Source organism: Lagopus muta, chromosome 4 (assembly GCF_023343835.1).
Source record: "Lagopus muta isolate bLagMut1 chromosome 4, bLagMut1 primary, whole genome shotgun sequence".
Taxonomy (NCBI): Eukaryota; Metazoa; Chordata; class Aves; order Galliformes; family Phasianidae; genus Lagopus; species Lagopus muta.
This window is the reverse complement of record NC_064436.1, coordinates 13,580,489-13,602,598: the sequence shown is the minus strand read 5'-3', so window position 1 is coordinate 13,602,598 and position 22,110 is coordinate 13,580,489. Positions and strand designations below refer to the sequence as shown.

The 22,110-nt window shown below is 35.8% G+C and overlaps 1 protein-coding gene across 5 annotated transcripts in view; it reads left to right on the top strand.

Moving 5' to 3' along the window:
• Positions 1-22,110, top strand: part of LRBA (LPS responsive beige-like anchor protein) — a 365,719-nt gene that overhangs the window by 270,875 nt on the left and 72,734 nt on the right. For all 5 annotated transcript variants that reach the window (XM_048942610.1, XM_048942611.1, XM_048942609.1 and 2 more), the window contains exon 47: positions 2,825-2,977. In XM_048942610.1, the coding sequence (XP_048798567.1) occupies positions 2,825-2,977 (153 nt within the window). The remainder of the gene's footprint in view (positions 1-2,824; positions 2,978-22,110) is intronic.

Genomic DNA, 22,110 nt, shown 5'->3' with positions numbered 1-22,110 from the left:
GCAGAAGGAATGAAGTATTGCTTATCATAAGGATGTCTGTTTTTACCCCAGAGAACTGGTGAATTCCAACAGAGAAATTCTGAAACTAATTTTCAGCATGATTGTGCAAAAGCAATAGCTTTAACAAATCATACAGATGTTTTCATTTTTCCATGACATCATATAAACAAAATGTGGAATAATTCTGCAGTTTCTATACATGTGCCGAGTACATAAAGAAGTAAAGTAGAAGACACCACAAATAAAATCCGTTAGGATTATGACTAGGAAATACATGAAGAATATGTGTAGGCTTTATAAAACTGTAAGTATTTTATTATTAAGTTGATCAACAGACTTCAGGAAAATCGTGAATCTTTAGGTAATGTAGTCCTTTTCATCCCTGTAAAGCCATTGGAAGTTGGCATTAAGAGCTGCTCAGTTGGAGTGGAATAGTACATCTATTTGAGCTGCCTTATCCATGTATAAGTGCTACCATATGGTCAGCATAACAAAATCAGATAATAGAGGAGCTCCTTTTGAAAAAATGCATTGTTACAGAAAGCAAGTAATAATGCCTTATGGGAAGTTTTGATAGTCAAAGTAACAGAAGTTAGTGATGATTTTGAAGTTTCCAGGGCTGCTTATTGTTCTTGTGCAATCTAATGAAAACAATGTGTGTTCTGGGAAGCTAAATGGCTGCTGATATTGAAAAAAACAAGGGAATGTCTGTGTGTATTTATAATTAAGTATATAAAAACATCATTGGCATATGTAATGGACTTATGTTTTAAGTATTCCACCATCACGGTCTGGTGTTGTATTTGTAATACAAGTTGCTACTGAATTAACTGTCTGCACTTGTTATTTTGCCTTGGTATTTTGAATGCAGTAATAAAATCTACGGAAACTTCTATGATAGTGATCTTTCTTTATTACAAACATCTATCTGTGACACATTTCTGTTTTGTCACCTATTCAGTTAATAGTTTCAAATCTCTTTTATCAAGTGCTTTTCAAGCATTTGGTACAAAAGCACGTTTTGTCCTGCCTATTTAATTAAGGTGACTGTAAACAATTAAAAGCCAAACAGTATTTCACACAGGGATAGAGGTGATAATGGCTTAATTCCTGCTTGATCTTTCCTGTTCTTGCCCTGGCTACTTGGATTGACCTTATTCGCAATCTGATGACCTCCCTGTTGCACTCAGTCTTTTGGAAAGCTGCTCATGCCATAGCTAGTCCTTGGGGTCTATCTGGGAGACCACTGATCCACCGACCCATGTCAGGACTGGGTTTCTTACCTACTGAGCTTCTGATGGAGCTATGTACTACACCCACTGTAGATGAGGCCAGTGGAGCAGTCTGATTTTGCTTCTACTTCTTAGGCAGCATGCAGTTTGCAGTTGCTATATGAAAGACCAATTTTACACTAGTTGTTTACTATGAAATAGGCTTCCTGAAGCAATTACATATATTGATTCTTTCCTCACAGTGGAAGTAAATTTTCTAATTTGGATTTTTCTAAATCCATCAAATTGCCAAGTTTATTGGTACATTAAAGTCTGAATATCAAGTTCTCATGCAAAATTGCTTTTAAATATAGTAACAGCAGAAATATACATACTATATATAATAGACTTCTTCTATTAATCTTTACATCAGGATTTTGCAGGCATTTCTAAAAGTCTATAAATAAAATTCTCAAGCCATTGATATAGGTATGTTTCTATATAAGCTTGTACATGTTTTACAAAACAACAGCCTATAAAGTTGCATATCCAAGTGCAAAACAGAGAAATGTTCCACTTGTTCAAAAGAAAATCTGTTTTGTTTTGCTTCCTAGCATGTTGTAATCAATTCTGTACTAGAACACTGTTTTCTATTTCAAAAGCTCTTTGTATAGCCATTAGTATTACTTAGTGCTTTTCTTGTAAGACTTGGAAATTATAATTCCTGTTTATGTGCTTGCATGTGCTTGCATTTTTTTCTTCAGCCCATTTGAGTGTTGCATGCAGTGCCTCCTTGCAGTAGCTCCAGGCAGCCCAGCCACAGATGGTTTTGATGCCAAGTTACAGTCCCTTTCACCATGGGACAGCACAGTTGTTTAAAGCAATGATAATCCTATCAAGGGATTCAGCTCACAGAGCCCTTGCAACCATGTGAAATTCTTGTTTTTGTTTTTGTTTTTTTTTAATTTTGTTTGTGTGTGCATGAAATGATGTGTTATTTTTTCTTTTGTAATAATAGACTAGATGCATAATTGTGATAACTGTCTGTAAATGGAAGAAAAATTTTGTTTTGATTCAACTTTGACTTTTTTTTTCCTGAACATATAGTATAACTCCAGATATTTTAGATTTGATAGAAAATTTACTTGTAGGCATTGAACTAACTCAGGTAATATTTACTTTCACTCAAATTTTATAGTTGTCTGCACTTCAAATTTTGTACTGTATTAAAATATACGTGCTTTCCCAACTTCTTAACATTGTCAGTGTGTCTGTTACTTTCCACTGAAGATTGTGTCATGTGATATTCATATATTTAGTTTTATAAGTTTCTCTGAGGATGATATGCTACCAAAAGCAATATTCTGTCTCTGGTTTATAGCATGTTGCGTTGTATTTCTTTGTGATGTTACGGGCATAAAAAGGAGATATGATATCTGAAGGATTAAATTTTAGGAAGTATGAGATCACAGATTTCCCCCTTCTTTGTGTGTCTGTGGGTGGACTTTTTGTTTTCTGCCTCTGCCTAATGCTGTTTTAATAATTATTTGTTAATGTGACAAAGTATGTTTGACAGAATTTATAGCATGGCATTGTTTTTCATTTATATACAGGAATTGATTCCTGAATTCTATTACCTCCCAGAGATATTTGTCAACAGCAACAATTACAATCTAGGAGTGATGGATGATGGAACAGTTGTGTCTGACGTTGAACTTCCACCGTGGGCCAAAACCCCAGAAGAATTTGTTCGCATAAACAGACTGGTAAGATGACTCTTCTATTTTCTGTCAAGTAGTGTTTGTCTTGCAAGCTGTTTGAAGTAATCTGGATCTTTGTAAGACACAAATGCTTACAATTTACATAGAAGGTTATGAATGGAATAATTTGAAGGAATGGTGGAATTAAAAGTTTTGAGAAGAAAAAAAGCATGTAGTATTGCTTGTTCTTCAGAACTAACCAAAAAAGTTTTGTGTGGTCTAAATGAGCAGGAGATCTTGTTGTTTTTTATGTCAGTTCTTGTAGTTCTAAAAAGATACTAAAATAATTGCTCTACATAAATCTTGAAAAAGCTTTTTAATCATGGACGGTTTTCACTCCAGTTACCTAAATGTAATTTTAGATATTTTAATTTAGTATCCATTTAACTCTGAAGACAAGTGAATGCTTTAGGAGAGAAGGCTGCATATTAAGTACGTTGTCACCTTTTCCCTTTCTTCCATAAAAATCATATTTTACAAATAAAACTAAATTCTCCTTCACTCACTTCATTCCCTGAACTTGTTCTACTGTGTTCTTCTCTGTTCTGGAAAATCCTGGTGTTAGCATTTCCTGTCTTCGCTGTGCTCTCTGAGCAGGATAATGACTTAAAGAATATATATTACATTAGTATTGTTCACGTCTCAGCACATTCTCAGAGCTATTAAATGAAGTTCTTTCCAAAATGGGAGGACTCTGCATCAGTGGCACTCTAAAAATGAATTTGTTTTTTTAATGAACATAGGGCTGGAGTTCTCATGTCATAATCAGCTACTGGGAAAGAGAGAATTAAGGGTTGAAGATTATTAGAAACTTTTCACAGGAAGCAGGCCTTGACTTGATAATGCCCTGACATTCCCAAGCTAGAAAATGAGCATTGAAAATGAAGTGCTGAAAACATTGGAGCTGCTATTCATAAAAATGCAGAGTAGTCAGATCTGTACAAACCTGTGATTTATAAGTTAGCAAAGTCTTCTAAATGCACTTTTACTGGTGACATGATACCATGGTCTTCAGAGATATTGTTTGATCTATATTTATGTAGGCTCTTGAGCTTGATGACCTTAACTTTTGTGGCAGTTGCAGGGTACACCATAATAATAACAAATAGTGTTAGGTGAATCTAGTGTTTGGCTTTGTGTAGAAGTATACGCAAGCTGTATTTAAGGGAGGTATAAAATATACTAACATAAAGCAGGACTACTTGGCAAACTGTGTTCAAACACAACTTACTGTTGTGCTGATAGGTAATCGGTTAGGGGGGTGGCCTGACACCCTTTTGAGTTTGGCATATGTTGGTGATTCAGAGTATTCTGAGAAATGAGAAGTTATGTATTCAGGCAGACTTGTCAAAGGCAGCCTTTGGCCTTGATCTCTCACCACTCTGTTTCAGCTTTTGCATAAAATATATTTCTCATTCAATTAATTACAGATCTGGCTTTCAACACAATGAATGCAAGTTATTCTCTATCTCCTGCTTCTTTCTAAGATTTTAGCTCTTAATTTTCTTTTCGTAATTGTTAGCCATGGTGCCAGGTTTTTCTCATTTACAGAGGGTACTTTTGTATACTTTCTGACCTGCCTTTCCTTCAATCCTCTGTGACTTTCCAAAACATTTGCTGCTAGTGTCTGCCTTTTTTGTACCTCTCTCATATCTCTCACTTGAGCTATATTGGCAAGGTGAAGTGCCTCGTTGCTGGAGCCAGGTATGTTTGATTACTACGGTTAAACTCGGGGCACAAAACGTAAAAGCCCTTTTAAGTCTTCTCTTAAAAAGTAATAAACTCAATCCGTATTCTAAATGTAATTTTTTTTCTTTTTTACGCAGTCTACATTAAGGGAATCTTTATTTTGTTAAATCCTGAAAGAAGCAGTTCAGAGAACATTGTAAGGGAAGTGCTTGATATGTATCCACTATTTCATTTAAAGAGAAAGCAATCTGAGTCTGAAAACAGCAATATGTTAACCATTGTATGTTTGAACGATGAAGGTTACAAGTACTTCAAATTACTATTTGCTAATTTTGCTCAGCATTACGTACAAAATTGGAAGATCCTATTTAATATCTAAATGTAATTAATGTTTCCTTCTCAAATTTTTTTTCAAGTAGATATTCATCAATGAATGTGACTTCTGAAAGTATTGTAGTCAGAAAGACTGTTAGTAATCTGCTTGATGTCATGACTTCTGCTATGAAAAAAGTACCACTTGTCAAATGGTGCATTCAGAGAACATACAAAAGTAGCTATAAATTGAAGTTTTCAGAATCAACTTTTTTTTTTTTTTCAGGGAAATGGCATTTTTAAGCTCTACATAATTGGGCAAGATACAACTTCTTAAAAAAAAATAAGTTAATTTTGAAAGTGTGGAATAATTTACCGAGTGACAGTATATTAACATGTATCAAACAACAACCTTTTTCATGACACTGTATATCCTTGATACTGTTAGTATAAATCAGATATCAGGTTTTTGTCTGTCTGGTAGTATTAAATGTAAGCCTCAGTGCCACAATTAACTGCTTTTATGTGACAAACTCACCCTTACTCTGGTGGTGGCAGCCCTCTCAGTGGTGTTATGGGCAATGCCCTTTACGATCTGCTGTTTTGGCGGTGGAGTAAATCTGAGAAAATCACATAGAAATATTAAATTGCTTCTTCTTTTTAATATTTAATGGAATGATGCTGTCAACATCAAATTTTGTTTTTAAGTAGAGTGGGAGTGTTTATGAGAAATGCTTGAAGTTTACTTTCTCAAATACTATCAAGGACATGTGCTATACTGCAGCTTCAGCCGATTCATCCAGTTGATGTTTCCTTAAAGTTTCCTGGTTCAGACGGAGCTAGTGATCATTGTTTTGTAAGCACTCATTTTGTAAGCTATCACAAACGGATATTTTTTCCCTTTGCGTTTCAGTTTACCTTTTTAAGTCCACAGATCTTATGCAATGGTTGGAGCTCATGAAATGCATACTACTTTGATCTGTGACCTTTTTGTGGTGCTAATCGGGTTCCTGATATCGTTATACCTTGCTCATTAATCATATTTCCTGCAGCCCGTCAGACAGCCAGACAGCCCAAGCCCTGTTTGCAGCCTTGTGTTGGCAGGTTTCTGCTTTTCCAGATTATTACAGTGTGATACTTTGGCTTCTCATAACCAGACCCACATCAAGCTGTGTGCTACAATTAAAGTCAGATGGTCCTCAGGTTGAACAGGGATATACTGTTGCAGCTGTCTGTCTTTCTGGAGCAGACCAGCACAGGGAACAGATGACATGTAGGACAGTGCATAATAACAGCTTGTACGGTACTGGGTCAGTAGCAGGGGTCCAGAACATTAGTTGACAGGCTGATAGCTGATGTAAAACTGATTCTTAATCTAATATTAATTCTGTAAAGTGTATATTTTGGTTGGAAAAGGTCGTTGTGTATCTTCTGTGTTTGCTTTGGGAGAAAAGGCAGAATGGTGTATAATTAAAAGTGGTGTTTGATTGATGGAATGTCATGATGAGTTAAATGATAGCATCGGGATGCCATTCTTAGCAATACAAAGAAATGTAAAATGCATATACTGCTTGTACATATATTTGGTATTTTATATATATGATGGCACAGTATTTTACAATGCTGGTAATCAGTGGCTATGAGAGGGATATTTTTCTCTGAGACTACAGTTTGATGGAAAAGTAATGTTTTTTTTTCTTAAATCAGTCTGAAAGCTTAATATATATATTTCTAATGCTCCAGATTATATTTAATGTCACAGAACAACCACTAAGATAACTGAAATTATTTTTCAATTTTCACGGATATGATTTACAATAACTTTATTAATCTTTAATTGTATCATTATGCATATATTAGTAATAGGATTTACAGTGTTAGGCTTAATAAAAGCTTTTAAATAAATCAAATTAAATGATAATCCTTCTCCCTGCCTCCTACAAAACAAAACAGAAATATCCCAGATATATTGTACTATTGCATCTTTACTTTGTTGTTTCCAAGTGAATTATGATGTCTTTATGACATCAGTTATGAGCAGAGGGGAGGATGCTAGCTTGGTGTGGTATCTTAACAAATAATAATGCAATAATTCTGAGAAACTTATAGGAAAGAGAAAGGTACGCAGAGCAGGAAGGGTTAAAGAGGTAGTTGTTCAGATGTTGCCTGGATATAGAAATATTTTATAAGAATTGTAGCAGTAGCTGATACATTGTTACATTGGCCATTGATACGTCAGCCTTCCAGATTTTCTGAGGTCTTTTCTTAGCTTCAAAGTCTTAGAAGCTCCTCTTCAGATCATTTTTCTGATTTAGAAATTGAAATTCACCTGTTGCAGATGGCGATTTCTCCATTAAGCCTTGATGGTAGAAATTTATTATGAATAACAGAGTGGGAATTCACAAAAACCAAGGAAAAGTCGTATACTTCCAGAGAGTTAGGAATTGATAGAATTCCAGATCAGATAGTTAGGTTTGTTCTGAACATACAGGTGGTCTATTCTGTCCTGTGTTTGAAGGGTGGATGTTTGAATATATAAGAATTAATTTCAAATTATTAATCAATGGATAACTAAATTTTGCTCAGCTTTGATGAGCTTCAGCTTTTTGAGAATTAGATTGCTTCAATGATAATAGTGTTGAGGTTTGTCAAGACAGCTTTACACAATATATCTCAATTTAAATATTTTTAGTACTTTATTGCAGAGTTAGTCCTTCCATGATTAGTGGTTTACCCATTTTACTCAATACTGGAGAAAATGCAACGCAAATCAGAAATGTGATGAAATTACTACGTCATTTCGAAAGTTTTTGAAATCCAATTGTTACATAATTGAAAATGTAAAGAGTGGAAGCTAGGATGCTTTCTGAAACAAATTAAATACTTGAATACATAAAGGTACTATAAACAGAATTTGTCTTAGTGCAGTAAGCAAAATGGAGAGGAGGGATAGGCCAGCCGCTCACCCAAACACAAATCCTCACGGAGCAAAGTGAATCACTATTAAGAATCACCAGTTGGTAAGAAAGATCTACAGTCAGAGTTAGAGGGTCATCGTTGATCAATATGACGCATTATTTCTATAGTGCAGACTATTCTACTTTATGCTAGAAAACAGATGAACACCAGCAATGTGCAGAACTGCAGTTTTGGTGTTCTCACTCTCTCTTACTCATGGGAAGTGAAATGATGAAAAAACGAAGTTGATCTCAAAAATGTCATGCTACTTGCAGTCTATTAAATGTACCGCTGTTAGTTAGATATATATAATGAACCAGCAGCTGAGATGGTGCCTGCAACTTGAAATGTGCTGTGATTCCTTATATGCAATTTAGAATTTATGCAACACAATATCCTCTGAAAGACGGATATTTATGAACTCTACATGCAATTTAATTTGTTTAAATAATCAATTTCATAAATTTATAATAGAAAAAGTAGATTGGAAAGTAATCTACAACTTTAATCTTCCAGGCAAATATTTGTGTTTTTATGTCACATGCAGACACTGTGTGTGTGTGTGTCTGTACATAATACAGTTTAATTAAATGTATGTTTAACTTCAGCTGTTGACAGTGCATCTTAAAACACTGCGCTGCATTTGCTTCATCTTGCATCCAGGCTGTCTCTGTGGGAAAAATTTTTTGCAAGACCTTCTATCAGGTAGAATAAAGATTTACATTCATAGAAGCCTCAGAAAATGTGTTTTGTAATTCAGAAAGTTCTCGGAGCTACTGTTCTTTCTTGAAATCGTGGTGTGAGATGTCTAGACTGCTGGCATGTAGGAATCAGTGTGTTTACAAATTTGATGTTATTTGACACAGTTTTTTTTCTCATGTATGAAAAGAAGGCAGTCCTGTAGTCCTGAAAAGTACTGTGAATGTACTTCATTGGCAGAAAGTCTCTTAAACACATAAAGAAACAAATGGAGTGTAAATTTAAGCGTCATCCTTTCTTCAAACAATGCTTCTACAAATGGAGAGTGCAATTCTACTCTATGACCAGTGTTCCCTTTAAGTTAGCCCACACCAACGCTGCCCTACATCCATTTGTTTTGTACTTGCTCTTAGTAATGTATTTGCTCAATTACAGTAGTGTACCACTTACATTTATTACCGATCCAGCTATACAGTTACATGTGTAAAATAATTATAACATGTATTTGTCACTAAAGTATGTTCTGCACTTCCTAAAAGTACCTCTGTTCCCCTTTCATACATAAATAGTTGGTTGCAGGCCAGAATCAAGAAATATTGGATAATTCTAAGCAGTTTTTATTTAATTATAACATGTAGAGATGTGATTATTATCGTAGAAAGGAAGGGGAAGTAGATCCTGACTACATATTTTCAAATACCTTATTCAGTTCTCATCTAAGTCTAGAGTAACAGAAATAATGTCAGCAGAACTGCACATATGTAAAATCAGTGCAAGTTAAAAACTAATCTGCAGAGCATTCCAAATGAGAGAATAGAGGAATCATGCAGTATAAGGTCATTTTGAAAAGTAGAGAAGAAATATTTCTAAAAAAAAATATGATATGTAAACTATTAAAAAGTATTCTGAAAATCTGAGAATGATTGAAATGTACTAATTGTCTCTTTGTGCAATCATTATATTGACTCTGTGTGTAAAAGAACCAACTTTTGAGGACATACAGTCCTCATCTGGAGTACCGTGTCCAGTTCTGGGCTCCCCAGTACAAAAAAGACAGGGACCTCTTGGAAAGAGTCCAGTGGAGGGCCACAAATATAGTGAAGGGCCTGGAGCATCTCTCCTATGAAGAAAGGCTGAGTGAACTGACACTATTTAGCCTTGAGAAAAGACGACTGAGAGAGGATCTAATCCAGGTTTATAAATACCTGAGGTGCGGGGGCCATAGTGGTGAGGCCTGCAGTCTGTCTGTCTTTGCTGTTATGGGGGGAAAGAAATAATTAAAGAAATAAGTGTCTTCCTCAGCCAGTCTTCATCATTCAATGTATGAAGTAATTCTAGCATAATACTCTCATGTTGAAATACTGAACAAAAGAAAATGCTTTAAAAATTCTTAAAATTACTTGCTAATCATTATGACACTACATAATGATCTGTAACGCATCTGTGTGGGAGAAGTCTGAGACTTAAGAAGAGAGAAACTAAGTAGAATATAAAATGTTTTAACTGAGGAGATGGTAGTAAAAAGAGCTAGAAAGCACATAGAAGAGACAAAAGAAAAAAAACATGAAATAAAACTAATTCGAGATAATTCGAGAACATTTGAAATAACGATGAGATGGCTATTTTTTAATAGAGTAAGAAATTTTATTATAGCAAGATAAATATTAAAACATGGAGAAGACTGGTTTGTCATTGCAAAAGATTACAGAAAGCCAAAGGGCAATATTTTGAGCATATGCAGTTATTAAAAATATGAAAGAAAACTAAAGTGAGTAAATCTACTTGTATGAAAAAAAAAAAAAAGTTGATTGGATGCAGTCTAGACAATTGAATTTGTTTTCAGCTTTCTGTTGTTTGATGTTGTAGAACTGGTGTTTAAAAGTGAGCCCATGAAGGACATTAAAGCTATTACTGTGTGAAATGAAGTGGCAGACAATTGTGTTGGTGCCATTGCCCCCATTTAACAGGTGTTCACTAAGTCTGTCTGTCTTCTGTTTGTCTTCTTGCCTAATGCTTTGGCTGGGCACTTCCTGTAAATGGTGCTGTGAAGCTTGCTGTTGAAAACACGCTAGAAGTTTTTAAAAACATGGACAATTTGCATGATGAGCAAAATATAGGGGTGAGAGGAAAAAGGCTTGAAAGTGATGGAAGTTCCTTCCTTGGTTTACGAGTTAAAAGTATTGATTGGAAGTTGCTATCAATAGAAATTCTGAAACTAGTTCCTTCTGCAAGGTAAAATACTAGCGGTCAGGATTTCCACACAGCAAAGAATGTAAGTAAGAATAGCATCAGGAACCAGAAAGAGACTACAGGTGTTTACATAAATGAAAGACTATCTAGCTTTTTAGACTACAAAACATGTAAGACAGGATCTTATGCTCAGTGGTTAAGACAGACTTTACAGGAATGTGTGAGGTTTTCATGAAAGAAACAATACTTCTCTCCTTGCTCCCATAAATAGAAATACCTTCTTCTTAACTGTATCAAATAATGCTGAAGTTCTGTACAGATCTGCCTCTGCAGAAAGACATAGTTCCCAAACTGTCAGGGTTTACAGGACACGTGCCTAAGTGAAGTCCCCTTTGTCTTTTTCCTGTCCTTCAGCATGTTTCTCCACATGTGCCTTCATTCAGGAAGAAATGTTCATGAGACTACTTTACTTGGAAATGAAGTAAAGAAGACTTTTTTTCCCCCGAACTTTCGTTATTACTTCAGTGATCTGATTTACAGTATTGCTGTACTGGCAGTTGTTTTAGCAGAAATATAACAGCAAGGCTAGCTGCGGTGTCATGCAAGTAGAAGCATTTGGAAATGGAAGCTTCTCTAACTATCTTCTCTGCAAAGGTTGATATCTCAAGAAACTGCAGCCAGCAGCATGGGCTTACACAGCTGGGCGATTGCTAGTCAGCCATGTTTCTGGTACTTGTTTAACTACAGCAGCACTGTGCTCTGCAGGGGGTATCCCACTGCTGTTGGAGGAAGTGTAGTGTCAGGCTCGTGATGATTATGCACTTGTGCAAAAGCAGTGGGTGGAAACGGATGGAAAAGGTTGCTGCACTCCAGCCCATCTGCTCAACATCAGCCTCCTGCTAGATGTTCCTCACATCTGCCAGTTGTTACCCTTTAATTGGAGGTTCAGGTATAACCTTTTTGGTTTAAGGAGAGGCCAGTCTGTAGCCCATCAGTCAAGTTGGAGAATGTATTCAGCAAAACAAATGCAGGCTTTTGACAAACAAGTTCATGCTTACCTGAGTAATGAATGTACTGGCCAGACAGTAAGTTCATTTGGTCAAGTGGTTGCTCCTACCTTAAATAAATAAGGACTCAAAATGTCTTTTTTTCAGTGTTTTTTGTTGTTTTAATGTGTTTTTTTTGTTTTGTTTTGTTTTTTTTTTTAAGTAATTTAAGACCTAAATCTCGTAGGCTGTAATTTCAACTCTCAGTCCGTATTAGTTAACGGGCTGCATATGCTAGCTGCTTTGTACTGTTTTAAGTACTTGCTGCTCTATTGAACTGCATCAGAAAAGTTTGCTAGTTATATAGTAATCTACAGAACCAATTGCAGTAAAAGGCCGGTTTTAATTTCCTTATTTCATTATTGCATAGCTACAAACACTACTTGCTCCGCATTTCAATCCAATACAATGCTTTTGAAGCGCGGCAGTTTCCCTCTGTACCAGAAACACTGTAGTGGAAACACTTCTTTGAGTAAAATTACTCACGTCTGTGCTTACCTGATCCTTTCTGTGTTAGTTGAAGTATTTGGAAAATATTTTAGCTGTCTAGCGTGGTTCATTTGGACTTAAATGTGTTAGAGAAAACCCTCATTTGCTGGTGTCTGGAGCAGATCTGAGGAACAGCACCTTCTGGCAGAGGGGTTTTTTAACGGCCAACAGAGGACAGGTGTATCTTCCATTAGTGCAGCTGCTTTGTAGGAGGATATTGTGCAGTGTCCCCACAGAAGGATAAAGTTGAGGTAATTCTAAGAAGGCTCTAGAACCACGCTATCCTGGCTTATTTCTTTTAAGAAGTAGGTTTTTTTTCCTCCATCTTAAATAAGTTTGAAAATGAATTTCCAACATAATAATAATATGAAACCTATCTTTCCCCCAGGATTTTTTCTTTCCACTCTGAAGCTTATTTCCTCTTTGGATTTTATTTAGGTAGAATGGCGTTGTTAATAAAGAGCAACAGCTTGTAAAGTGAGATTAAAGAAATTTGCAATAGTAGCAATGTAATCAACATTCAAATAGGTGATAAGTGAACAAAATTCTGTACAGATGATTTACAAAGGAGATAACGCTTGTGAGATTTTTTTGTTTATTCCTGTCCAAATTGGCAGGATTTATTCTGCTTCTCTAGTTCGTTGTTTAAGAAGAAATGCTGGGTCTGATCCAAGTTAGTTGTTTTCAGTGGGAGTTGAAATGGGCTTGTCAAAACACGATAGGTTCAGCAGCACGCAAGAAGTTTAGAGAGTCGATTACAAATATTAGGAAATCCAAGTACTTCAGTTTCCCAATGTGAACAATGAAAGTAATAGTGGAGCTTTCATTTATAACATCATTAATTTTAAGTAATTAAGAATACAGCATTCTATATTGCTTTAAAAAAAAAAAAAAAAAAAAAAAAAAAAAAAAAAAAAAAAAAAAAAAAAACAAGAACAAACCCCAGACCTCATGCAATGATGTTGGGGACGTTCCAGACAGTATACCTAAACTAAAATGGGGAGAAGTGTCCTGTTTCTAAAGATCTGTGAAAAAGTGTACATCAGAAGAGTCCACAGGGGCAGTAAAGCCCCTAATTGCTACTTATCTCTTCCCATCTGCTTTCCGAGGCAGAATAAGAGCTTTGTAATGAGGATTATGAAGGAAGATGGTGAAAACATGCCTCAAGAGTTGCTGGAGTGTTCTCTGCTTTTCATAGTAAATCATAGAACAATAAATAATCCTTCATATTTTCATAGGGCTATCTTATTATAGTCCAGTTAAGTTATTGAACTGTTCTTAACAACACTACAAGCACATGAACTATCTGGACTTGAATGTCTTCTCTTTCAGTATTTTCCCTTAAGATTCATGCAAGCATATCATGCAGGTGCACTCTTGGACTGTATATGGCAATTAAGCTAAGATTAAAATCCATTCCAAAGCTGCATACGAGCAAAGCTGACATCCAGAACCTCTTCTAAGCCGGGTTTTACTGCTAGTATGGACAAATCCAAGCCATTTTCAGGTTTTTAGCAGACTGTGTTCCTCTCTGGCTGTACGTATTTATTGAAGTCTGTTCCAGTTGCAGTTTGTCCTATATGCATTATTAGCTTAGAATTAACTCAGAGGAGAGCAATTTTTGGATTAATTCCTTTGTCTTTGGGTTCCTCTATCCCAGATACAGAGAGGTTTGTAACTTATTGTCATAACCACAGATGACCACTTAATGGAAAATTTCACTCTGTGTTGAGGTTTTTCCCACGGGGCATATCATCTAACCCGATTATGACCCATTTTTGGGCCATCATACTCAGATTGTAGTAGTATGTTAACTTTTGTTGTTTTTCCTACCACTTTGATATTGTGGTGATGTGGAAGATAGCCATGAGATGCGCTGTGCACTAGAATGGTAAATTCCATGTGTTCAGGGTTCAATTTTATTTCTGGCATGTTTTATATTATAAGCTGTGATGACTTTGATGTGATTTCTATACCTCTCTGCTTCAGCATATATACAACATTATCCCTAATTAGGTCGATCTGGGAACAAGTAAGTTTGCTAGAAGATCATCTGATAACAGTGCTGGACAAGCCAGGTCTTGCCCTGGTCTGCCAGATGGCTCCCTCTGTTATATGTCAGTTTTTTCCCTCCTCTTACAAGCCCCAACGTTGGAGGAAATGAACAATTTTTTTTTTAATTGGTATTCCTTCAGGTGAGCCATGGACTTTCCTGGAGATGGAAATGTGTCCTCGATCTTACATTTTGACTGAAAGATTGTTTTCCTGCTTCTTTTATCATCATGTTTACGAAGTTGCGAGAAGTAGGAGTGTAAGTGAAGAAAAAATGTAACCAGAATAGTCTCCAGAACTTGTTTTCCACAAGCCATGTTAGTCCACAAGTTATGGATTGAAACAAAATACTGTACATTTGGAATTTCAAATCAAAGGTCATTTTCTGCAAGAAGTGTTGAGAAGGTTGTGGCAGATGAATAGTGAAGGAGGAGCTTGGTTCCAGAAATTAATTGGTGTAAGCAGAGAAGTGGAGAATTTAACAGGAAGCTAATGAGAAAATAAGAAATCAATACAGTTGCCACCTATATTTCTGTTTTTTGGAGCTTCTTCTGTTTCTGTACTTAAATGCAAAAATGGCAGATGCACAAGGCGTTGACAAATCAAGGCAGCAGCCTCCAGTCATTACGTAAGAGATCCTAATTCAGGAAGCTAATAAGTAATCTTGTTGATATCTTAATGAAATCATAGGCTCACGTATTAGGTATGAAATTTGTAGTGAAAACTGCTCTCAGTTAGAAGGTTCACAGAACTTCTTCAGTCTCCATGAACTCATCCAGAACTTAGCAAAACTGTGCATTTTTTTAAGTATGGGAAGTGCAAGTATTCCTGTTAAATTTTAACAAGCAAATTTTGGATATAAAATGTGTAATGATAGTGTAATGGGCTAGGATTTTATTCTCATTAAAAATCTTTTTTGTAATCTTACCACCAGAGTGATTCTGACAGGCTCTTACATGTCTTAAATGTGCTAGAAGTGACAAAAAATAAAGCATTATAGAAATAACAATGTCTAACCATTCTGTCAAAATGTAGAACTTAATTTGTAGATGTCAGGTGATTTTATCATATAGTTAATACCATGCAAGTGCATTACTACTAAGATGAACGTAGCCTCTTTTTCATTGTTCTTTAAAATTCCGCTTTGGATGTGAAATATTAGAATTTGTAAAATTAGAGTGCTTTTTTTTTTGGAATTTAGTTGTTTTTCTATAACAATATAAAAATCATAGGGGAATTCATCAACAGAAAGCGTAACTGGAAGGCACGACTTCTTTAATATGCTACTTGAGAACAGAACTTCCCTTTTCAGTTCTCTGATCACTTCAAGCATGTTGGCTTTCTATTTCTCAAGCAGTGGGGTGTAAGCAAATTTCAGGAATTTTTAATGTTCTTGGACTAGGCTGTACATTTGTGACCTGAGGATTAGTAGATAAAGGGTAATACCTCTTAATTTGAGGTCATGAATGCTTAGCAGTCATGTGCTGACCTTACAGTCATTACATGTTTGAATTCACATCATTCAGTTGTTTGCTTTGGTAGCTGAAGGGCCTTTCTACAAAGTCAGCAATGGGCAAACATTTTAAGAAAGTATTCTGGTTGTGAATTCCTTCAGAACTGATTCTACACTACCTACTACATTCTTTTTTTTTAAATGAGTTTAGAAATGAAATGCAGATGGTATTGAGAACTGTTATGTCTTTCAACTATCATGGTCCTTTTTTGTCTTTCTGTAGGTTTTATGCAGTAAGTGTATGAACTTTAGAGTAGTTGTAAAACCAAAACCAAAATGGCACCTGTATCCCTTCTTTTCTCCTCAGCTTATACTTAACAAGTAGCCTCTAACTAAATGATGGCATGCTTTTATTTTTCTTCTGGCAGTACTCAGTCTATAAGATGAACAGGGCTCAAGTTCTAAGTCAGTATTTTTTTTTTCCTCCATAATGTCATATTTATAGCCTTCTCTTTTACTGCACGCTGTTTGAACTGTGTTCCAAAAACATGGAAATGCGTGGCCTTTTCTTTATCACTCGCCGCTGGAGCATCTGCATCATCCACAAACTTTAACATTTACCTCTACGTGACCTTTGTGTGATGAGAAAATGATATTATTCCTCTTTTCTAACTGGAGAGCAGACTAAAAATGATGATCTATCATCCATTCTAATTGTGGGTGTCTATATTGAAAGTATTAGGAAGTGCCTTTTTTCAGAGTATTAAGAATTCTGTAAGTTGTGAAAGAAAAGGCAAGATTTTGTTTTTAATTAGAGTCAGTTTCCATATGATTTGACTGTCAGCACAACAAATAGTTATGTTTCTATAATTAGGGTATTGAAAATGAGTGGAGTGACACTGCAGAAACTGATTTTGTAATGCAGTTGAAACATAAAGAAATTATATGCTAAGTGCAAAATATAGTAAAAAGAAAGCATGGTACAGTGTTTGAGAAGGCATTGAATCAATTAAAGTAACCTCAAAATATGGATGATTTTACTAAGGAGTGCTTGTGAAAAGGTTGGTATAATCAGAATAATTAGTTGGCAGAGACAGAATCTAGATTTCCAGGAGAGGTTTAGTTGTTACAGCATAAGAGTTTTCTCTTTTAAATATCTAGAAAAAGAGCATAACTACTCTCTTCGTGAGAAGAAGAGGAGAAATTAAACTATTTTTTAATGGGTTCACGATGTGGAAAAGCATTTACATCTTTCTGTGATAGAAGTAAACAGACTCTGGATTTTTATTACTGGTAATTTTTGGTTTATATGAAGATACAAATTTGTTTATCTATGTCCAGTATGATTATTTGGCATTCCATTAAATGATATGGAATGGTAAGATTGTGCTGAAGGCCAACAAAGTGCATTGCCAAACAAATTGTATTTCTGAGTGTTTTGAAGTCTTATTTAGGTAAGAGTGGTGGTTGTTTTCATGATGGTGGTGCGTGGATCAGGTAGATAGTAGTCTTCATGCAGTGTTTGGATTTTTATGAGATAAATCTGGAAATTCATTGCTCAGAAAAAGTAATGTGTAGGAAAGAAAAAGAGAGTATTCTGCATCTTTTGCTGTCAGCTTGTGTTTTCTTAGATGAAATCTATTTTGTTGTGTAGAAGTGTTTTATAGACTTCTATTAACAGCTATAAACACTGCCAGAACAGATGAACTGAGGAAAGATAATGAAATCTGCCAGTCCGCAGCTATAAAGGTGAATGTTCCATCAGAAATCACAGTAACGTGGAATTCTTGAACTATTCAGACTTTCAATTTTTCTGGGAAAATTTTTCACCTGCAGCAGTTGAGAGGTCAAAGCCATTGTAAGAATTCCGAGGTCTGCTCCTGTTGCAAAAAGGAAGAACTGTGGCAGTGACTTTCAGGCTTTTTTTTTTTTGGGGGGGGGGGGGGGGGGGCCTCTAAGATTTTGTACTGAAGATGCATTTTCCTATGTAGCAAATTTATCCTGATTAACGGTAAACCTGCTGGTTTTCCTTAATTATTCATTGTGGTCTCTTAGAAGTAGTCCATAGACCAAAAGCATCTGCAGACTGCAGGTTGAAAACCAGTGATTTAGGGAAGAGGCAGCAGTTAATTGTTTTTGTCATTGTTAAAATGAGCATCAATTCAGTCCTGTACAGAGAAAAAACTAGTCAAGACCTTTTAGCTGTGACTAGTGATTATGGTTTTGTAGTGACGTAATTGCTAGTCTAATAGAGGTAACTAGGCTTAAAAGCAGAAATAAGTAAATATAATAGAATGATTTCCTGCCCTTATCCTGGTGAGGCGGCAAATTCATTAACAAATCCCAGCATACCTCCATTTCTATTATGCCCTGAAGGAGGATATTTGAGCTTTACTAATGTGGGATGGATTCCATGCCAGAAAAACCCTAGTAAATGTAACTATCAGAGAGTAGTTTGTTTTCAGAGGGTTATCCCATGAATACTTGTGCAAGGCTTTGGATATGTAAGGAGCTACAGCTTTTATTAATCACAATAATTCTGAACAATTTACTTGTGGATTCTGAATGTAGACCTGTGTCACATAGTTGCTTGCTTTGGTTGAAAAATAGTTGTTGCTTGTAAACTGTGAAGGAGTCTGTGGTCTGCAACAATGGCTCTAATAAGTTGTAGCACGTGTTGTGCGTATTTTTGGTATGTTTGTTCTTCAACCAGTTTTTGGGCTGTTTCAGCTCAGAAGTGACACATTTCTATTAATGAGTAAAGATGAGTTTATCAAATTGCATAAGAGTACGTGGTTACATTGATGTTTGGTATCTTTGCTAGCAGTTGCTGCTAAGTATATGCCCATTTGCGGAGAGGCCTGCAGCGCATCTTGTGCTCACATACCTGACACGAGAACAGGCTGGTTGTGTGCCAGTAGTTCTTGCAGGCACAGGACAGATGTTGATTGGTTTGGGGCACGTGTACCCAGACCTCACAAGTCAGGCAGGGAAGGAGCAGTGTGCCATCCTCACCCATGAGCCTGTTGCAATAGGCACTGCGACACCAGGCATTTGCATAAGGAGTGAGTTAGATTTGATAAGCACAGCACGAGAGAGAATTTATCTCACAGGTGACTGTTTAAAGCACTTGCATCAATGCTTGCCCTTACAGAGTAAGTGGTTGTTGCTTTTCTGGGGACAGAATTCAGGTACCAGGCCCCCTGCCTTTTAGTGGTAGGTATGGCTATTTTTTATGCTTCTCCAGACATTGCAGAGGATATTCAAAACAGTGGTGGCATATAATTTACTCCAAGGCATTTCATTATTTAGATGGCTGTGGAATGACCAAATACAACTGGTATGCAGCTGGTGATCTGGTAGTTTTGAAGCAGATGCAGTTTTATAATACAGGTTTCAGTTCATATACTGGAATGACTTAAAACAGCCATATTTTTTTTTCCCAGCAAGCTATAAATGAGTCCTTGGTTTGCAGTTGTATTCAATTATTTTAAACCTATTTACAATGTATTCTATTGTAAAGCTGTGACCTTTGATCTCCAGAATGAGTGCATGTCTTTTGTGGGAAGCAGGAAGTCTTGGGGCAAGTGACACTTGCAGTGCAGTTTATTTTACTTAGACTTTGATTCCCCTCCCTCCCCCCGTTTCTAGAACTGAAGACAAATTTCTGTTTCTATTGGATTATAAACAGGTTCTGGATAGCTTCAGCTGCTGCATAGTGCAGTGATATTTTAATTTGCTGGGTAGACATGTTTACTGTGTACTGTGTAGTTTATGAGTGTTACCATAAATGAGGTAATCTTGCATCTTGGTTTCCATGTGTGAAACATTACATGAGCTAATGCAGCTGCAGCACTGCTTGCAGAATATTAGTAGACTTTATTTGGACATAAAGTTTATACCGAACCACTTTAAATATTTGTGCTAAAACTGGTAGTGCTGTTTTTTTAATGTGTTTTATATGACACTGATGGATGCCAAATTTCACAAAGCAATGTGTGTATGTGTAGTGGTTTTCTGTTTTGTGCCCTATTGTTCTGAGTAATGGAGATTCCAGAGTGGAATAAAATTAATGACAACATTTCTAATTTATGTTCAGTTAGTGTTTCAGGGACTGGTTCGTATTAAGTATATGTAGGAACAGTAGCTCCATAGCATACTGTAGCAGTCCAAAAAACATGCGTGTTCTCTCCAAAATCTGGATTTGGAATTTGAAGTGACACATGTGGGTTGTAAGAATATGCAGAGAAAAAATTGATTTTTGTTCCGTGTTTGAGGGACTGTCGTGTACAGACTTTTCCGTTGTTTAGTTTGCCTGACAAAAATCTCTGAATCGTGTTTTTTAAAAGTCTGTGATTTTAGCATCAATGGCCACATTCTTTTTACTTAATTAAACATATTGCACGTTTTCAGTTTATGTAGCTTGTTAGAGAGGTGAAAGCTGTAATACCCAGTAAGCTATAAAATATGTCGGTGTATTTTGCGAACTCAAGTATTAACACTTGCATGCAATTTCTTGTGTGGGACTTAATTTACTTTCATTTTTCTAAGTTAGAATAATGGATGTCTGCATGAAGTACATTTTAAAAGACACTAAAATTATTTTGCGTGATTACATACTTAAATGCTAAAGAAACAGATATACACATTTTTATGCGCAAATTTTAAAGGGCTTTCCTGTACTTCATGTTCTGAAGATGTCCAACATTATCTACACTTTTCTCAAAGTAGAGCTGGAAATTGTCATTGCAGTTTCTTCTGTAACATCTGTTACATTACTGAAATTCATGTTGAAGCACTTACCCGTAAAAAGTAACCAGTTGTTCAGTGAGCAGTGGTTTTGTGGAAATCTCGTTTCCTACTTACGTGCGCCCTTTGTTTCCTACCCTTCATCCCTTAAAAAGAAGTCCAACTCCTCCCAGATACTCCTCATGACATCGCAGCTGGAAACATGCCACCGCGTTTGGTAGCTACTCAGAAGCTTCGTTACTGATGATAATGTGGCCAGTGTGCATCTGCTGGCTGAAGTAGAGTCATGTGGGTATTAAGGACACATCGTGCCTGGCTTTCCCTTGGTTAGAGTGTATGTTTACCCTTCTAACCCTGCATTTTCTGAAAAAAAGAAACCTGTGCAAATGGCATTATATTTCAGACTCCGGTTTTGTCCGGCAAATCAGTTTGAATTAAGCTAGAAATTTCTGTGTTAGTAAGGGAGGAATGGGCAGGTGGATGAATTGACAAGGCACCTAAGACTTATTTCCTTAGGGAATAGAGTTAAATTCTGAATTCGGTGTTTTAAGTCATTGTAATTCCTACTTAAGCTAAACTGAGCATACAAGATTTAAATCAGCATATGATTTTCACTAGTTGTGTGTCTGGATTTGTACCAGTACTTAAATCTTTCTTTGTTCTATTTTTTTTTTTTATAATAATTTGTTACTTTTATCATGAATATTATGGATATTTCTCTTTTGTGTATAAATTATACTTGAGTTTATTACAATAATTTTGATCTCTCATTATGATACATCTCATGAAAGGGAATTATTTTGTTCAGTTGAAAAAAAAAAATGCATGGCACAGTTTTGATTTTGTTTTACTGAAGTCCAAACTTTCATATAGGGGAAGTCTTTGGGATTTAATTGCTAAAAAAGAGGAGGCCCTCTATAAATACAGGATTAATGAAAAGTTTTATAACAGTAACACATTTCTGAATTCTAATCATTGTTAACTTTTCTACTTAACACCTCTGGTGCATTGAGATTAATGTAAGGCTCATGTAAACTTAGTTGCTTGTTTTGGTATTTTTATTAATAATATGAATTCTAGTTTGGCTTGAATGTACCAGCAACTGTCAGGCCTTTGAAAATATTCATCAGTATATGTCTCACTCAATATAATGTGCACCTCCTGCTGTTTTACATAGAAGGATCTTTAGGTTATATAGCGAAGTTAGTCTACAACTATTTTTCACTTCCAGCTTCCATTAACACCATCTCTTAAAGATTTTTTTTATTTCCAACAAACCAGATTTTCTCACTTCACATGTTCCAATTGTTTGCTGAAAACTGTGGATCTTGAAATTATGAGCTTGCAGGAGTCTAGGTTTTATCGTTTATTGATTTCTAAAGAAATCTCTGAATTCTGCATATGGAAGACTGAAAGTAGGAAAGTAGGAAGCCTAAAATGTGCCTACACAAATAATAATACTAATACCATGTTTTGAGGTCCATAATTCTTAACTGTGATTT